The 17,074-nt window shown below is 37.8% G+C and overlaps 1 protein-coding gene across 20 annotated transcripts in view; it reads left to right on the top strand.

Moving 5' to 3' along the window:
* Positions 1-17,074, top strand: part of TENM3 (teneurin transmembrane protein 3) — a 472,906-nt gene that overhangs the window by 377,376 nt on the left and 78,456 nt on the right. For 19 of the 20 annotated variants that reach the window (XM_068403619.1, XM_068403624.1, XM_068403637.1 and 16 more), the window contains 5 exons: positions 5,276-5,490; positions 12,110-12,320; positions 12,795-12,896; positions 13,056-13,250; positions 14,571-14,771. In XM_068403619.1, the coding sequence (XP_068259720.1) occupies positions 5,276-5,490; positions 12,110-12,320; positions 12,795-12,896; positions 13,056-13,250; positions 14,571-14,771 (924 nt within the window). The remainder of the gene's footprint in view (positions 1-5,275; positions 5,491-12,109; positions 12,321-12,794; positions 12,897-13,055; positions 13,251-14,570; positions 14,772-17,074) is intronic. The other variant, XM_068403625.1, reaches the window with a different exon arrangement.

The raw sequence follows: 17,074 nt of genomic DNA, 5'->3' as shown, positions 1-17,074 counted from the left end.
TCTGATTTAGATGGGAGAAATTCCCAGTGTTGTATGGGCCAGGCATTTTCCATGACACTCATCTAAACTTTGGATAATCTTGGGCCTGCTTTAGTCAGAAAATCATAGTCCAGTGTATCCTAGATCCAAGGTATTCATTTTCCATTCAGAAGTACAGGTACTTTGTGTGATGAATTAGCAAAGCTTAAACTTGAAAATGCATCCTTATGACCTCAGAAGAAAATTCAACTGTTTACCTAGAAATAACTAGTCATAAATTGACAGTAAAAACATGTTAAGTCATCCTTAAATGCAAATCATTTGTTAAGTGAAGCTTGTATCTCTGAACAAGCCTTTTCCAAAGGTTTTTTGTTTGTTTCTTTTGTTGATTTTTTTTCCCCTCTTCCAGTGCTTCTCTCTGTATGAACAGTAAACTGCTGGCAACATATCACCTGCTTATCTAGACAGGTGTGATTCAGGGCAGCATAAGGTGGCATAAGAGTGTGTGGTTTTTATGGAGATGATTAATTTTATAGACTATTTCAGTTTAGGTTCTCCAAAGTAATTTGTAAGCCATGCATAATCAAATACAAACATTTACTTGAGGTGCATCAGTGCTTTATCTGTTTTTGCAACTAGGCGATAGAAGGGAAAGGTTAAAAAACAGAGCTTGTTTAACCATTGTGTTCTAGCAGTTGGTCACATCTCATATATTGCTGGCTTTATTTTATGGCATATAAAATCTATGTGCAATTCAGAAATAACCTTATTGTTGTGGTTTAATCCCAGCTGGTAACTAAGCACCACACAGCCACTCACTCACTCCTCCCCCTGCCCAGTGTGATGGAGAGGAGAATCGAAAAAAAGTAAAACTTGTGGGTTGAGATAGAACAGTTTAATAATTGAAATTTAAAAACCAAAACAATAATAATTATAGTATGAGAAGGGAGATAAGAAAAAAAAAAAGAGATAAGTGAAACCCAAGGAAGACAAGTGATGCACAATGCAATTGCTCGCCACCCACTGACCAATGCCCAGCCAGTCTCCGAGCAACGATCACCCCTCCTGGCCCACTGCCCCGGTTTATATGCTGAGCATGACGTCCTATGGCATGGAATATCCCTTTGGCCAGTTTGGGTTGCTGTCCTGGCTGTGTCTCTTCCCAGCTTCTTGTAGAGAAGGAGCTGGGAGGACAGGGGCAGTGTGAGAACCTGAAAGAGTCCTTGGCTTAATGTAAGCTTTACTTGGCAACTACTAAAACATCAGTGCGTTATCAACATTATTCTCAGCACAAATCCAAAACATAGCCCCATACCAGCTACTACAAAGAAAATTACCTCTATCCCAGCTAAAACCAGCACACTTATAATAATATATGCTTAACTGCAGATTTTTAAAAAATGCAAGAGAGGAAAAAATTGAATAGGAAAAAGGGTGATTCTTTTGCCTTACTTAGAAGCACTTCTTGAGATTATACTCATTAAAATACATTATACTTGATTTAACTGATATGTATTGAGCTTTTTTCTTTTGTTTACAGTATCTCATGTTAATTAAAGACATAGTAACTTCTTGATTGATGTTATGTCGGGGGTTTTTTCTAAAAAGATATGTTTTTAAGGAGGATTTTGATTTCATTTCTTGAAACGATTGTTGCAGAAGAGTATATGGCAGATGTCTCACAGAAAAAGATCTGAATACAAGGTTATTCAATGGAATGGGAGAACATGCTATTGACTGTAAATCCAGCCTTGCAATGTGATATTCTAATTAGTACTGCCTTTGAAGGATGGAAAATGATATTATGTGTGACACTACACAGCAATTATTATTGAGCATTTTTGTGGTTTGGTTGTGCATTCATTTTTATTCTGTTATAGATACTCAATTATTCACAGTGTATCTTGTGTTTTAATCTATAGAATGTTTGCAAATAAGGAGAAGGAGTTTGGCTTCATGTAATTTTAGTTATATTTGTGAATTATTTTTCTTGTATAATAATTAAATATTGTTATTGCTTTAAATATTTGTTTAGCTCAGGATTTTGTCCACCCTAATCTCAGACAGTCAAAATACAATTTACAAATACTGAATATAACAAATATTTTACCTATTCATTAGCCGCAGTGCATTGGATTATCGGTATCACAAATGCATCATATAATGATTGTATATATTAGATGGTATGCGATACAGCAAATTCATGTATTTTGTAAATTAGATAATAGTAAATCTAGCAATATAAGTACAAATCATGGTATAACTATTATTTACCTATAAATATTAATGTTTATTTGTATTATTGTCTTTTGGGGCGGATCTGTGAAAGAAGAAATTTTGGGGGTAGAGAAGAAGTATAGTAAAAGAGAATATATTCAGGAGGCTAGGTATTTTAACATTTGGGTTCTTATTTGGACTATTATGTCATTGTGGAATTGTGTGAATGAACGTGACATTTCATATTTTGATTTAAAGCTGCGTATAAGAGCTGTTACTGTTTAGAAAGTTAAAAGGAAATGATGACACTACTAAGATTTTTTCATATGCCCACTGAGATACAACAGGGAACAAAGAATAAATAACGCCCCATTCTTAGGAGGGCAAACAACTAGTGATGATTTTGAGAGAGGTGATGTGGTGTTAAAGGGGCATGTGGCTACAGGGTAAAACTGCCTCTTTTTTGGTGAAGAAGATGGGAGTCCGTAGGATCGTTATCTGCTAAGGATAAGTGTTGAAGCCCAGTGATAGGTATTCCTGGCAAATTGGTCAAAATGTTTGATGAAGTGCACCTGCTCAAGCTGTCTAGTTCATCTTTTCAGTAGTAAGAGGTAGTTGGTTTTCATTTCAAATGTAGAAATAGGGGAAGCTACAGATCAATACTGCAAACAAGTGTTTATTGTTTAGTGATTACCAGTCATCAGTGTGTGAATTTATACGACACAACATGCTTGCATTTGAAGGAAGTGGTAAGAAACAAATGCTTAAATAAACCAAAATAGTGAATGCAGATCCATCTTCTAGAATAACATAAGAATATTGTGAAAGGTTAAGTCCAAAGTTAGAAAAGTATCAAGCTCATCCTGAAAAGTGTAAAAAAATGGTTTCTCCAAGATCAGATATTTAACTGTCTCTTCTCAGCAGAACACTGATCAATATGATGATGATCCTGTAAGTGAGATATTTTCAGTGACTGCAACACCATTGTGGCACAGCTCTGATGATCATACAAGCCCCCACTCAAGGCCTCTCAACAGTGCTTCTGTATCTGTTTAATTCAGCAGCAGTCTTTGTTCATCTTGGATTCACACAAAGTGGCGAGGATCAATCTGTGACCTCACCTGGCATTTCAGATTTTAATCTAGTTTTTACAGTCTAAATGTTTGCAAAAAGGTTGTGTCAGTTTGTTCCGTCAAATGATGAATAATGTAGAATTTGAACATAAAAGACAGGGTAGCAACAGAGAGTTGTCAGTTCTTCAGAACACTTGTACGCAAACAAGTCAGCATCACTTGAACATGCTTATCACATTCAGATGGCTTTAGTTCAATCTTTATAATAGACTAGCTGCTGAAGAAAAGAGTATAAATTGGTAGAAACACATCAGACTGTAAGATTGTAACTACAGTTCCATTTTTCTTTATATTGCTTCACTCAAGGCTCACCTTGATGTGCCAGCTGCTTAAATGCAGCATTACTTGCTTACTCCAGAACTGACGTCTGTTGGTAGGCAAGTTCTTAGGCACATCTTTATGTCTTAGTCTAGATTTGACAGTGCTGATTCCATCAGATCGAGGTAAGCTTTGACTTTGGCATCAGTTTCCAAGACTGCCTATGTCCAGCTGCATGGCACGGAGTTAGTGCCTGAACATCAGATCTGAGTCTTCAGCCTCAAACAGACTTGATGCAAACTCATCTAAACCATCCCAGATTTTAAAGCTAAGTGGTGACGGTTTGTGCAAACCACTTCTTTAGTGCACCAGTCTTAGTAGTTCTGTTTCCTGTGAGTCTGGCAGGTAGAAGACACTACCACAACTAAACTACCGTTTGTTTGCTGATGAGTTTTGAGAAAGGTTTGTAATCTTTGACAGGTTTAGCGTGTGCCTGTGTGGTACAACTGGGGCAATGTGGAGATCTTAGAGCTATCACAGACCTGTGCTGTCCATAGTGTCCACCCCAGTGCCTTGCAGGGTCATCAGCTGGGGCTGGAACAGTTTTACCTCTTTCATTTATTTGACAGTGTGCCACCTGGATGGCACAGAGCCTTGCAGATTGGATGATACTGTTCTGTACTTGAGCTGCAGTGTAGATTCAATCTCTGTTGCCTAGACTTACCCACTTGAACAAAATGTTTGTTGGGGGTATCTAAAGTTTATTACTTTATTTTCTTCTTTTTTAATGTCACAACTGGTAGTCCAGTTTTTTGGTGTTAGCATTTGACATCATGTGTCTTTTGCATGTTAGCATCTTCTTTGCTTCTTTAGGCATTTCCAATCCATCATCACTGGCCTCCTAAGGCTAACTGGTAGTTGCACAAATGCCTTATGGAGAAAAATCGTTAATGCCCTTCAGTGCTATGTTCTTATTCCTAGTAATTGGCCTTCAGGGTAAATGCATATTCATTATATAGAAAATACTGAAAGTACCAGAATTTGACACACTATTACACATTTTATTCAGGAGACAGTGTGGACAAGGAGGTGATAACAAGCTTGGGGCTGTGGCTGGGGAGTGCAGCGGGTGTAGACATTATGGGGAGCGAAGGCATAAAGACATAGGCACAGTGAAGCAAGAAACATTGCTTTTCTTTTTGGGGAATGCAGAAACAGAAATTAGGAAACCAGAGCTGTTGACATGGCTAGTAATGTATAAATGCTCTGATATTTAATGTAGAAAAGACTGTATGTTAGTTTTCTTGGCTGCTTATGTTTGTGTATCTATTTTGCTTAAAATCTGTATGCTGCATTTCCCTTTACCTTAACTTTTTTTAGCTTGAGATTTTGTGCTGGAGAATCCCTGTTAAAATACTTGGGGTAAAAAATGAATGTTTTAATGTAGATCCTAAAAATCCTTAATGCTAATGCTTAGGGCAGTTACAGTATTTTTACTTGGTAGGTATTTGTGGTGTCTTTGCCTTTTTATTTCCAAATCAGTGAATTCTCTGGGATCTTATATTTAGAAAGATTGTAAGGTAACATTTTATCTGAGGTGATTCTAAATATTTGATGGTTTTGTGAAGGATGATTGAAAGCAAGAAAGGAATACTAATTTTTTATCTCTTATTATTCTAACCTGTCAGGAAAATTAGGGGGATTTGCACAAGAAAACAACACTATAGATTCTGGAGAACTTGATATAGGCCGGAGAGCAATACAAGAAGTTCCCCCTGGGATTTTTTGGAGATCACAACTCTTCATTGATCAGCCACAATTTCTAAAATTCAATATATCCCTTCAGAAAGATGCGTTGATTGGAGTATATGGCCGAAAAGGCTTACCACCTTCACACACTCAGGTGAGAACTGCTTGCATTAAAACTAGAACATGTTATTGAAAACTGTGAGCTTGTATCCTTTATATTTTTTTCTTTCTCAGGATTACATCCTTCTCCATTTTGCTGATTTTTATTTTTACTTTTTATACTTTATTCATCTCATGTGGTGTCCAAAACATTTATAATACTGTAAGTGATGCGATCTAAATTGAGGGGGGTATTCTTATATATGAGCTGTTCTGAATGCTGTGAGCAGTGATGTTACTTTAGATATGGGTTGTTTCATGCGGAATTTATAGGTACTTTTTCCCTTCTGTGGTATATAGGCATATCTTTAAAAACCTAAGCAAACTAATTCAGCATCTTACAGCCACACAGGTGGGCGAGAGTGCCTGGCAAAGACCACATTAGCCAAATTTTCAAGCAACAAAGCAACAGTTTTGTAAGGAAGTTTCAGTTTGTTCTACAAGCAAGTGCTACAGTATTTGCAGCTTGGTGTCTCACTAAATAAGTACATAAAAGAAAAAATATGAAATATGTGTCACGAAGATACGGTGAACTGGGGCTGTAAAAGTGTCAGTCTTCACTAAACACCTAGTGTCTTGAGACTTTGTTCTTAAGTGTCCCAGAGGATTTATTCTGTTCCACCCCTCACAAGGTTTCTAATGACACTTTTTATTGCACATGGTCACGCCTTTGGCTAGTAACAAATAAACACTTTTTATCCATAGTTCTAGAATTAAAGTATAAAAGAATGAATAGTCTTCTGGATTGGAGGGGAAAGGGAGAATCATTGTCTGAGATGGTATTTTAGAATCAATTGTATTCAGATTTTATTTTTAAGAGTTAAGACCCTCCAACTTTAGATTTCTTTCAGCTCAATATTTGTCGAAGTGCTGTCTCTGAATCATTTTTCCACCTGAAAAGGCAGTTGAGTTCATGCTCTTCTACCCCATTTAGAGAATTATGGAGTGTCTTCCTGATGCTTATTTTTTTATGTGTATGGATTTGCCCTGGACACACCTCTAATGGTGGCAACCGAATGGTATAAGTGAAATGAAGCTTGACTGATTATGCCTGATACACAGTTGCAACACCAAATCCATAACTGCAAAACTCAAATATTTTATTTTAATCTCACATTTTTTTATTTTTATTTGCATGCTACTGCACTATTTAAATTTATTTTGGTTTTTCTTCAGGCATAACTTTTAAAAGACCTAGAACATAAAAATATTGCTAATTATATCACCTATTTAGCAGTTGCAAACCACAGAGGAAGAATTAGGGTCAGCAAAGGAGTTTCACGGAGCTAAAATCACAGAATATTACATTAGCTTTATTTTTTAGTTTGGTTTCCGTTAAACTGCAAACAATTTACTGAACACAGAAGGTGCACTTATGTTTATTTAAAAATCTGATCCTCACAAAAATGATTAAATGGATTTTCTTCAGACCTTCACATATGAACACCCACCCTCAGGCTGACAACAAGCATGAGAAATTCTAGCTCAAAGAAAATTGATTCAGAAAGTTATCAGCCATTGGAAACAGGGATTTGGAATACAAATGCCATCTCAATGATAACAATAATAACAGGAGCTGAGGGAGTACTTGTGTGGCAAGACTGAATAAAACTGAAGAAGCTGATCTGGACTGTGCATTTATATGAGAAGTTATGCAAGTAGATACATCTATGAAAAATGATCCTTACTTGATTCCTTATCCTGGCAAAAGATTGAAATAGGGGTGCCCTTTATCCAAAAATTTGGGAAAAGGAGATAACTAAATCTGTTCCCCATCATCTGTGTTACACAGACTGCTTTCCCTTTGAACTCCTACTGCCCAAGTGCTTATTCATGTTTAAGTATGATGCAACAGAAAGAATCATATGTGAATCCTGCTACTATATCTTCTGTAGTTTCTGTGACATTTTGGATATATTGTTACCAGTATATAGGTCAAGCTCTCTTGTCCTGGTTTTGCCTGGTATATAATTGGAGTATTCTTTACAAACCATTTGACTGACACTTGATACCTTGAAAAATTGGCATGCTTACTTATCAGTGCCCTAGTGAACTTCTAGGACTGCTGAAGATTCCCAAGGGTGCGGGGTTATCAGAATGTTTATATGGCCTTGAACCCAGTGATGTCTGGTTTAGGTGCCTGAGATACAGCGTATGTGTAAACTCCTAAACATGCAGTTCCAGTGAGCAGTTAGGGGGTTTTTTGTGACTGTGTTCCTACAAATACAGCGAAAAAATGGAGTAAAATATTTCTCAACAGTTTAGGTCTTTCTGCAACAAAGTCCTAATCACAGGACTTAAATAAAGATGCAACTTGTATTGGTAGGATGTATTTTACCAAAGTAGCGTATATAAACAGAATAAGGTATTTAGGCAAAAGGACATCTAATGAAATAGAACATTGAGGGGGTTGCAAGCATAAATCTTTATTGTTTTCTTATTTCCCCTATCCCTTATGGCTTGTACTGATGGAAGTTCTTAACTGCAAGCCAGGCATAGCTGGCAGGAGCAGACTAACAGCTAATTCTGGGATTCGCTAATTCTGGGATTCACTAATTCTGCATCCTTCCATCGGACAAGGGAGCTTACTCATACCTCCAAGTGACATAGCAGCATATTAGAGAAACACATGAATGTCCACGCTGGGTCTGATCAAAGGCCCATCTCGCCCAACATTCTGTCTGTGATGGTGGCCATTAGTAGATACGTAGAGATTAATAAAGCAGCATGACAGATTTGTAGGTGTTTTTCCTACAATACACTCCTGGCCTCCAGCGTTTTAAGGCTGAAGGACTTTGTGAGTCAAAGGTGCTGTCTTTGTATTTTATCACCTTTGATAGATTCTTTTCTCCTGTGAATTTGCATAGTCACCTTTGAACCTATGGAAGCTTTTAGTATCCGTGATATTTGCAGCAAGGAGTTTCATCTCACACTATACTCCTCAGTGTCTTTTCAGGCAACCTCCTGGTAGTTCTAATTTGACACCCTGTTGGGTAGTGTTTTGGAAGAGGCAGTGGAGAGTTTCTCACTGATTTCTTCTCCGTGCCACCCTTGATTTATAGACCTCTAGTGTCCTCAATGAGTTGTGTTTTTTTCCAGTCGGTTTCGTCATTCTTTGTATGAAAGCTGCTTCTATCTTTTGATCATCCTTTTCCTTTTCTGAATATTCTCCAGTTTTACTGCAGCCTTTTCGAGATGGGGAAACCAGAACAGCACAGAACATAGCAGATGTTTAACTACAATGGTTTCATACAATGTCTTAATGATATCTGCTTTTTTTTTTCAAATCATAGAACGGATATTTCTGTAGATCTGACTACCATAGCTCCAAGGTTTCATCCCAGAATGATAAAAATTAGCTCAGAGCCCATATCTGGATGTATAAAGCTAGGGTTGTTTCATGAGGACTTTGAAAAGTAGGATCTCACCCATATATATGACTTCATGTCTGCATCTCTTGAATGTTATCTGCCCTTATCTCCTAGTCACAGAGTGACAAGTGCTAATAACAAAATTTATGCAAATGAGCAACTGCTGCCTCTTTCTCGAACATTAGTATTTGAATTTTCAGATCTTATGTTAAATAATAGAGACATGATTACTACCTGCACTCTGCCAGCATTTGTAAAGTTTCCTTACCAGCTGTCCCCCTCCAATATCTTTACTCCTATGCCTATGATACCCTAGATGTGTAATCACACACCACCATCTTCTTTAGCTCCCTCCTTACAGCTTTGATGTTTCTCTGAATGTCTGCCTTGTCTCTGTGTCACCTTTGGCTATAATGCAAAACTTGTATATTACATTTGCCACCTTGTTCTCCACCTCTCTCCCAGACACTTTACCTGTTTATCCACCTCATCCAGTTAAAACGAGACAGTGAGTAAGAGGAAACTGGAGTCTATCTTTCCATAGCTGTACAGCCTCTGAACCTCTGATGCCAATTATCATACCACTGCGAGGGGCATAATGAAAGTATGATAGAAATGAGCTTGGGAGAGATCTCAAAGAAGTCTTTTAGTTTACACCCTCATCTTGGAACAGGATCGACTGTATCTAAACCATTCCTATCAGTTGCTTAGCTTTTCATCATAAAATAATAACAGAATGCAGCAAATTTAACTCTCCTTCTGTCCAATAATCCAAAATAATAGGGATACAGCATGTAGGAAATGGTTTGATGTATTGTAATTGGGACAGAATTTTATGTTTGGTTTCTGTATTCTCTTTAGGTACCAAAATCAGTCTCAAGCACAGCCACTATGTGTGTGTCACAGACTGATCTGAGATGCATAGTTCTCTCTTTCTGGGGAATCATAAATAAATCAACCGGAAATAATTGACGGTGACTGTCCATTCAAAACCCAATCAATGCGAGCCTGAAAGTCTTTGTGACACTTTCTAAAAATGTCAGTTCCATTGCAGCCAGAGAATCAATATGTTTATTTAAAGAGACTTTAAGAATAAAAAAAGGACTTTGGTTTAAAGCAAAACTGAATGGAATGGTAGGACATATCACTGCATTTAGACTCAATATAAAGGTAATTAATTTATCCATGCAGGAGGAAAATAAAATTGGTGTGTTTTTTGCTTATGAAGATAATTGTTTTTCCAGTCTGTTTCTGTTATCGTGTCCTAAATATAAAAAAAAAACAGCCCTTAAAAGGGTTAAGATCAATTATTGTTTTTTGCTGGGGGACAGAATGAACAGTAAATTCCCCTCTATATGGCTTTTAAAATGTAGTCTACAATGGTGTTCTGATAACAACATATGTCCTTATTACATTACAAATGCAAAATCATTAATTGTACCATGCTTGTCAGCCATTAGTGGTCAATCAGGTAGTGTAATCACTTGTTCCTATATCAAAAATACAGTTTTAATCTTAAATTGTCCTCCTACAAAAAATGATCCTCTGCAGTATACGAATTATAAGGTCACTGCTAATGTCCATAAATCACTTGTTAAAACTTCCTGAGCTTTCTCATTTTTAAAATATTAGTAAAAAGCACAACCAGAAGGAAGTGTTCCTGAGTCAGGCAGGAAGAAAAAAAACCCTAACTAAAATTGTTTTTCTCTCTCTCACAAAATAAGATAAATATTTAATTCTCTGACAAATGAGAATGTTGAACGGTTTTGAATAATTGGTGCTCTCTCAAACCAATTGAATTTGTTTTCATGTGGTACAGCACATACAAAGTGACAGCGTACCGAGGTACTGGCTTTTGCACAACCTCTTCATGTTATATTCTATTCTGCTGGTTCAGACATAGCTGGAAAAGTATCTTAGGTGTTGATAGATGCATATTAACTATGCATTTACTTCACATCCTGACTGGTAGGAAGATAATTCTGATTACTGGGGAGGAAGATTCTTACAGTAACAGTGAATTTTGGCCTGCAATTTCAAGAAGAGAACATAAGCACTTAAACCCTTGTTCCAGGACAAAGGCCATCTTGTTTTCTTTTGTCCTAGGAGCAGCTTCTGAGGGTCACAAATCAGGGTGTAAAACCACTGATTCTCTGGTCCCAGTAACCTATGTTATCCTAGCTCAGGTGAATCAGGGGTTTTACATACTGGCCTTTACTTTAATAAGCCCTGGATGTAATTCCATTTGAGAAAGATCTCCAACATCTGGGAAGATTGAAGGTTTATGTGTTACAGTTCACTTCATACAATAAACATGCATCAGAGTGAAACTGTGAACAGACTCGGCAGGAAAAGCAGGGACTCTCTACCACAACCAAGAATGCTCTGTAATTTTCCTACCTGTTTAATTTCACTATATACACATTGACTTTACATGATAAATGTACAGAAGACATCTTTCAAGCCATGAGAGCAGACTCCCAGATAGTGTAAATCAGTGCAGGGCCTGGAGCAGATTTAGCCCTCCAGGTGCCATTAGCCCTAGTTAAGATTAACATGCATAAAACCTTGTGTTGTGAGTTTGCTTGTTGTATCAGCTAAGATGCTGCTTCATTTTTCCAAGCCCCACTGATGGTTGTTAACAAAACAGTATGTGATGTCCATTGACCTGAGGTACCATATTTTTTGTCAGTTTGTCTTTTTCAACGGTTGCAATGTTTTATGCTTTCCATCTCCTCTTTTAGGCGTCTGGCATAGGAAGTAAAGCTCTTGCTCTCCTTCCTCCCGAACTCCAGACTGTCTGAAAGGGGAATTGAGCAGTTTGATCCTTCGTCTGAAATGAAATGAAAAGCAAAGTAGATTATTGGTGTTGGATATTATTATTAACCCATATGCATATAACACACTTTGAAAGTTAGCTCTCACCTGTAATTCAGGTGGCAGTCATGACTGCAGACTCACTTCAACTGATGTTTTCTTCCCCCCAATATATGTGATAGGTTCATTGGCCACTTGTCACCAAAAAAGCCACTCTAATAAGCATGAGGACTAGTTGGCATTTTTGTTTGAAGTCTTAGCAAGGGGCAAAGAAATAAGGAAGGGTTGGTTTCAGCTCCTGCTTGCCTGCTCCAAAAGGAAACTCTTGGTCAAAATAAAAGCATATTGTCAGGATGTTGTGGGGAAGCTGGCAGTGCCATGGGTCCTCTCGTGATTTGTCAAGCTCCTGTCTGTTCCTTCCTGCAGTATGACTTTGTGGAGCTCCTGGATGGCAGCCGGCTGATTGCGAGGGAGCAACGTAACCTCCTGGAGTTGGAGCGAGCAGGGCGGCAGGCGAGGTCTGTCAGTCTCCACGAGGCAGGTTTTATCCAGTATTTGGATTCTGGCATCTGGCACCTGGCCTTTTATAATGATGGGAAAAATGCAGAGCAGGTGTCTTTTAATACCATAATCATAGGTAAGCATAATCTTCAAAGCTCTTACCAAATGCTAGGCTCTGGTCAGGTTTTGTAGTTAAATTATTTGACTTTTTTCACAAGTTTTCCTTTCATGGTGTTTCTTTTGCTGCTCAGAATAAAATGTAGAATATATATTTTAATTACTTTGTCTAAGGCATAAGGAGTGTACCATCTTGTAAAACAGTGCTTGAAAGGAGAACACTGTTTTGAAGTATTTGTTAAATGGTCCAGGGCTGGATTTTAAGTATGGAGCTCATATGGTTTTACCATTATAATTTTAGCCTTTTTGTTGGAATGTAATGTCCTAAGATACTAGAGGTATCAGCATTAGAAAATCACTGCTATTCGTGCTCTTCAGACAAACCAAACATAAACTCTCGGAGCGAGAGCGTGCTGTCAGTTAGTAGTGGTTCAAATGATAGGTACTTCATGTGGTGGGCATCTGTGAATTGTCCTCCTTTTTTTCCCTTTAGAGTCTGTGGTGGAATGCCCCCGAAATTGCCATGGTAATGGCGAATGTGTTTCTGGATCCTGCCATTGTTTTCCTGGGTTTCTGGGCCCTGATTGTTCAAGAGGTAAATCCAACCCAATGCTTTTCTCGGGTCGGTTTAAGCGAGCGTGAAGACAAATAGACCAGGAAAGCAACGGGCATGTGACTTGCTTCTTCGATGTTATTTTATAAAGCTTTGGTGAAGAATTTGGTTTTAATTTCTCTGCCATGGTTTATTTCACAGCAGCCTGCCCCGTGCTGTGTAGTGGCAATGGGCAGTACTCCAAAGGACGATGCCTGTGTTACAGTGGCTGGAAGGGCACCGAGTGTGACGTGCCTACAACTCAGTGCATCGATCCCCAGTGTGGGGGCCGGGGCATTTGCATCATGGGCTCTTGTGCCTGCAACTCCGGATACAAAGGAGAAAACTGTGAAGAAGGTAAATGAGTAAATACTTACCCCAGCGCCTGCTGTTGTTGGTCAGCTTTGCAGCTGGCACATCCAGCTCTATCGATTTTGCTAGATGTAGATCATACACACTAATAGCATTTCTTCAAAAATCATTTTAGAATACTAGAAGTCAAGTTTGGGGATCACTAGTATCACTGAATTCTACAGAATTATTATACTTTACTTATTCTCAAGTGGGAAAACTCTTAATAATGTGTGGTATCTTTTTGCTTGCCAGTATGTTTTTGTTTATTTTGTCTGGCTGAGGTCAGCTAAGAAGAAAGCACACAAAAAAATAGATGTTGGAATACAGGAAAACTGACTGAATTTTCACAGTATTGAATAAATCATTAATGTATTGCATTTGTTAGTGATCTTTTCCACCAACCACATTGTGGAAAGTGCTGATTCAAATGCATCGGAGTGAAAAATGATGTGTCATTTTTGTATTCCAGAGATGTGCCTAATAATATTCATTCTGGTGTGCTACAAAATGCAGTTCATTTTCCATCCTATTTTTTTAGGGAGTAAAAAGTGCCATTTTCTTCCTCAATCAAATTGATTTTATTGATCTTCATGTACAAAGTAATGCAATTAAGTCTCTGGAATTAAATTTTCAGACCATTGACCCTACAAGTGTAACATTTTATTGAGTCAAATTGCTAAATTAAATCTCGTCATCTAAAACACGTTAAAGTGAATTAAGACAGATAGACAGTATGCAACTCATTTATTTCTGAAACAAGCTGAGGGTCCTATATAGCTGTCAGAACTCTGCGGCAGTGGATCAGGTCAGTTGATACAGAGTGCTGCAGGGAATCCAACACTTGTTACACTGTGGTTAGGCAGAACAGAGATCAGTTGCCCAAGACCCAAAGCCAATCTTGTAATTCAGAAAAATTAGCAAACCTTGAAAGGTTCTCCATTAACTCAGTGGTAGCCTGTAAATGTCTTGATGTCAGTTATGTGCACACACAAATTTCACAATGCCAGAAAGTGATGTGGAAGTGAAATGATTTTACAAAGAAAATTGCTGTGATGTGATTAGTGACGATAAAGAGTGATTTACCTTGTAGCCAGAGAAGGAAGGCTGGCACCAAGATACATTGGTCTGCTCTGTCTTTTCCTCACTCATTGCAATGAAATGAAGGTGAGCTTCTCAGCTTCAACCTACTGATATTTACTTTTAAGATGAGTGCAATGCTGTCTTAAAATGTGGATTAAGCCCAAAAGTGCCATGAGCATCTAGGGGTTGATTACTGTTGTTAAGAATGACAAGTTTAAGCTGATCTTTCTCATCTCCCTGCAGCGGATTGCTTGGACCCAGCCTGCTCCAGCCACGGCGTATGCATCCACGGCGAGTGCCACTGCAACCCAGGCTGGGGTGGCAACAACTGTGAAATCTTGAAGACAATGTGCCCTGACCAGTGCTCTGGCCATGGCACCTACCTTCAAGAGAGTGGTACCTGCACCTGTGACCCCAATTGGACAGGTCCAGATTGCTCCAATGGTAAGGGTTAAAAGCACTCGCGTTTTGTAAAATGCTGACATCTTGAATAGCAGAGTTTTAATAACATTATTCTGTTCGGACCTGACCTGCTGAGCTGATGGAAGTCTTTGAGTTGACTTCAGCATGAAGTTCAACGTAATTGATTAATTTGAAGTATTTGAAAATCAATGTATTTGTTGGTGTCTTTTAGCTGCCTTCACCTGGTAACTTCAGGTACTTCGCATGCAAGTACAGGATGTTCTTTGTACGATATATGGATCTAAGTATCATCTTACCTAATACATCTATTTAGAAACTTAAAGCTACACTAGTGAAACTAGAGACAGTCACATTTTTAAAATTTCTCCAGCTAGTTGGAGGTATTTTTCTCGAAAAAAAGAGACAGCGTTCCAGTTTGAAGGCAAAAGGAATGCAAGAATGAATCCTAAACAGCTTTTGAGGAAGGGCACGGGCTGCCAGGGTGGAAGGAGTTGGTGGAAGGAGTGAAGAAGCAGAGGGATTTCTTGAAGTCTGAAGCTGAGCTTATGAAAACCATAGTCTGAACTTAGAAACAAAAGGAGGAAATGACTGGAGGTACTATCAGAGAGAGCACAATCTAAATATTTATAAAGTATGACAACCTTTTGACAAATACGAGTGTTTAGTAGCCATATATCAAAAGAGAAATCATGTCTAACTGTGAGACATATATTTGTCTAAAACAGTTCATCTAACAACTCAGATGATTTTGTTAATGAAAACTGAACACATGGGCTAGCTGGGTTTATGCCAGCTTATGAATAAATATAACTTTTTCATGAGGAACCATCTTTTTAAAACAAATGTACTTCCTGACCAGGATCTGTGATACTCCATGATGGTTTATGCATACAAGAGTGATAGGACAGAGTTCCAAACATTCCAGAAAAAGGGGCAGAGAGAAGAAAACGTTGTCTTCTGTTAAATCTGTTTAGAAGAAAAAAATATTCTCTGAACATTTCTAGCACTAAAAATGGCTATCTGTGGGAGACCCTTTCTAGTTCTCAAGCAAAACATGGGTACTCTATTTCTTGACACAGTGTCCTCTACGCTATTTTTGATCATTCAGTTATGCTCCATCTTTTACTTATGTTTCAAGGAATGATTGATTGGTCATTAAAATAACATAAAATATTTCTGATCTTCTCAAATATTTCAAAAGTGTCAAACTCACAAAAGAGCTTTGTAAAAATATGCACAGACTATTTGCTGAAGTCGTGCGAAAATGACCTTCAGAGTGGTACACTAAAAAAGTATATCTTACCCATAAACTTTTTGTTAAGCTGCTAGAAGAAAAAAAAGAATGAGTTATTTCCATCAGAGGGGTTTATAGGTTTGAAATCAGCAGAGCTTTCCTCTGTCTTCATCAGCAGTTTGTCTGTTAATTAGCCCTTCAATTCCACTTCAATTAAATTAACTCTAATTAATAAGTTCATTACAAAGATTGACGCACCTTGCTCAAAGCTAGTGTGCTAAAAGCTGATAAACACCTTCACCCTAATGAAAAATTGATTAGATTGAAGAGAAATAAACCTTTCTTTCTTGGAGCTACGTTGACATTTTGTGACTCTGAAGTTAATCAAACCATCTTGCATCTCTCAATCAAAAATTTAAGTCAAAGTAGATATAAAATGCTGTATAAGAAAAAAAAAGGAGAGGGGGAAAATACAGCTATCTTTCTCCGTAAAGGTTTTGGGCTGTTTCTTATGGGAAATGTCACAGTTCCTTGATACCATATTTTATGTTCCACAGCACTTTGAGACAGAGGTTTATATTCTATGGGGAAGAGAAACACTGTTGAATGGGAAACTGGAAACCTTTCTTGCGCTGAATGCTTCTTTCTTTTGCTGTTGAAAATAATTTCAGTCTGTTATTATGAAACTGTTTGTTGTCTTTCACAAGAAAACAAAAACTAAATGTAGTGCTTCTATGAACCAATACGTGGTTACAGTCTGCTGTATGCCAAGGAACTAACGAAGTCCCTCAGGCTGTATTGTATCTCCTCTTGTTTTTCTGTTGTCTGCCTAGCAGAAATAAAATTTGCTGGAGTCTGACTAAATGAACCAAAACTGTAAATGCAAAATTTGGCAGTCTAAATTATCATCTTATATTAGCTGAGACTTAACATGCGTTGTTTGGCCTCTGCCTACCCTTGGCTGTTAACATGTTTTTCAATTATTCTATCAGTTACAAGATCCTGTTACTATATGTAAATGACAAGTTAAATTGCTGTATGTTGATTTATTTTTTTAACAATCTATTATTTAAACCAGACTGTTCATAGC

This window comes from Nyctibius grandis, chromosome 6 (genome assembly GCF_013368605.1).
Source record: "Nyctibius grandis isolate bNycGra1 chromosome 6, bNycGra1.pri, whole genome shotgun sequence".
In the NCBI taxonomy this organism is placed as follows: Eukaryota; Metazoa; Chordata; class Aves; order Nyctibiiformes; family Nyctibiidae; genus Nyctibius; species Nyctibius grandis.
Note: the sequence above shows the minus strand (reverse complement) of the source record. Positions and strands in the feature narration are given on the sequence as shown.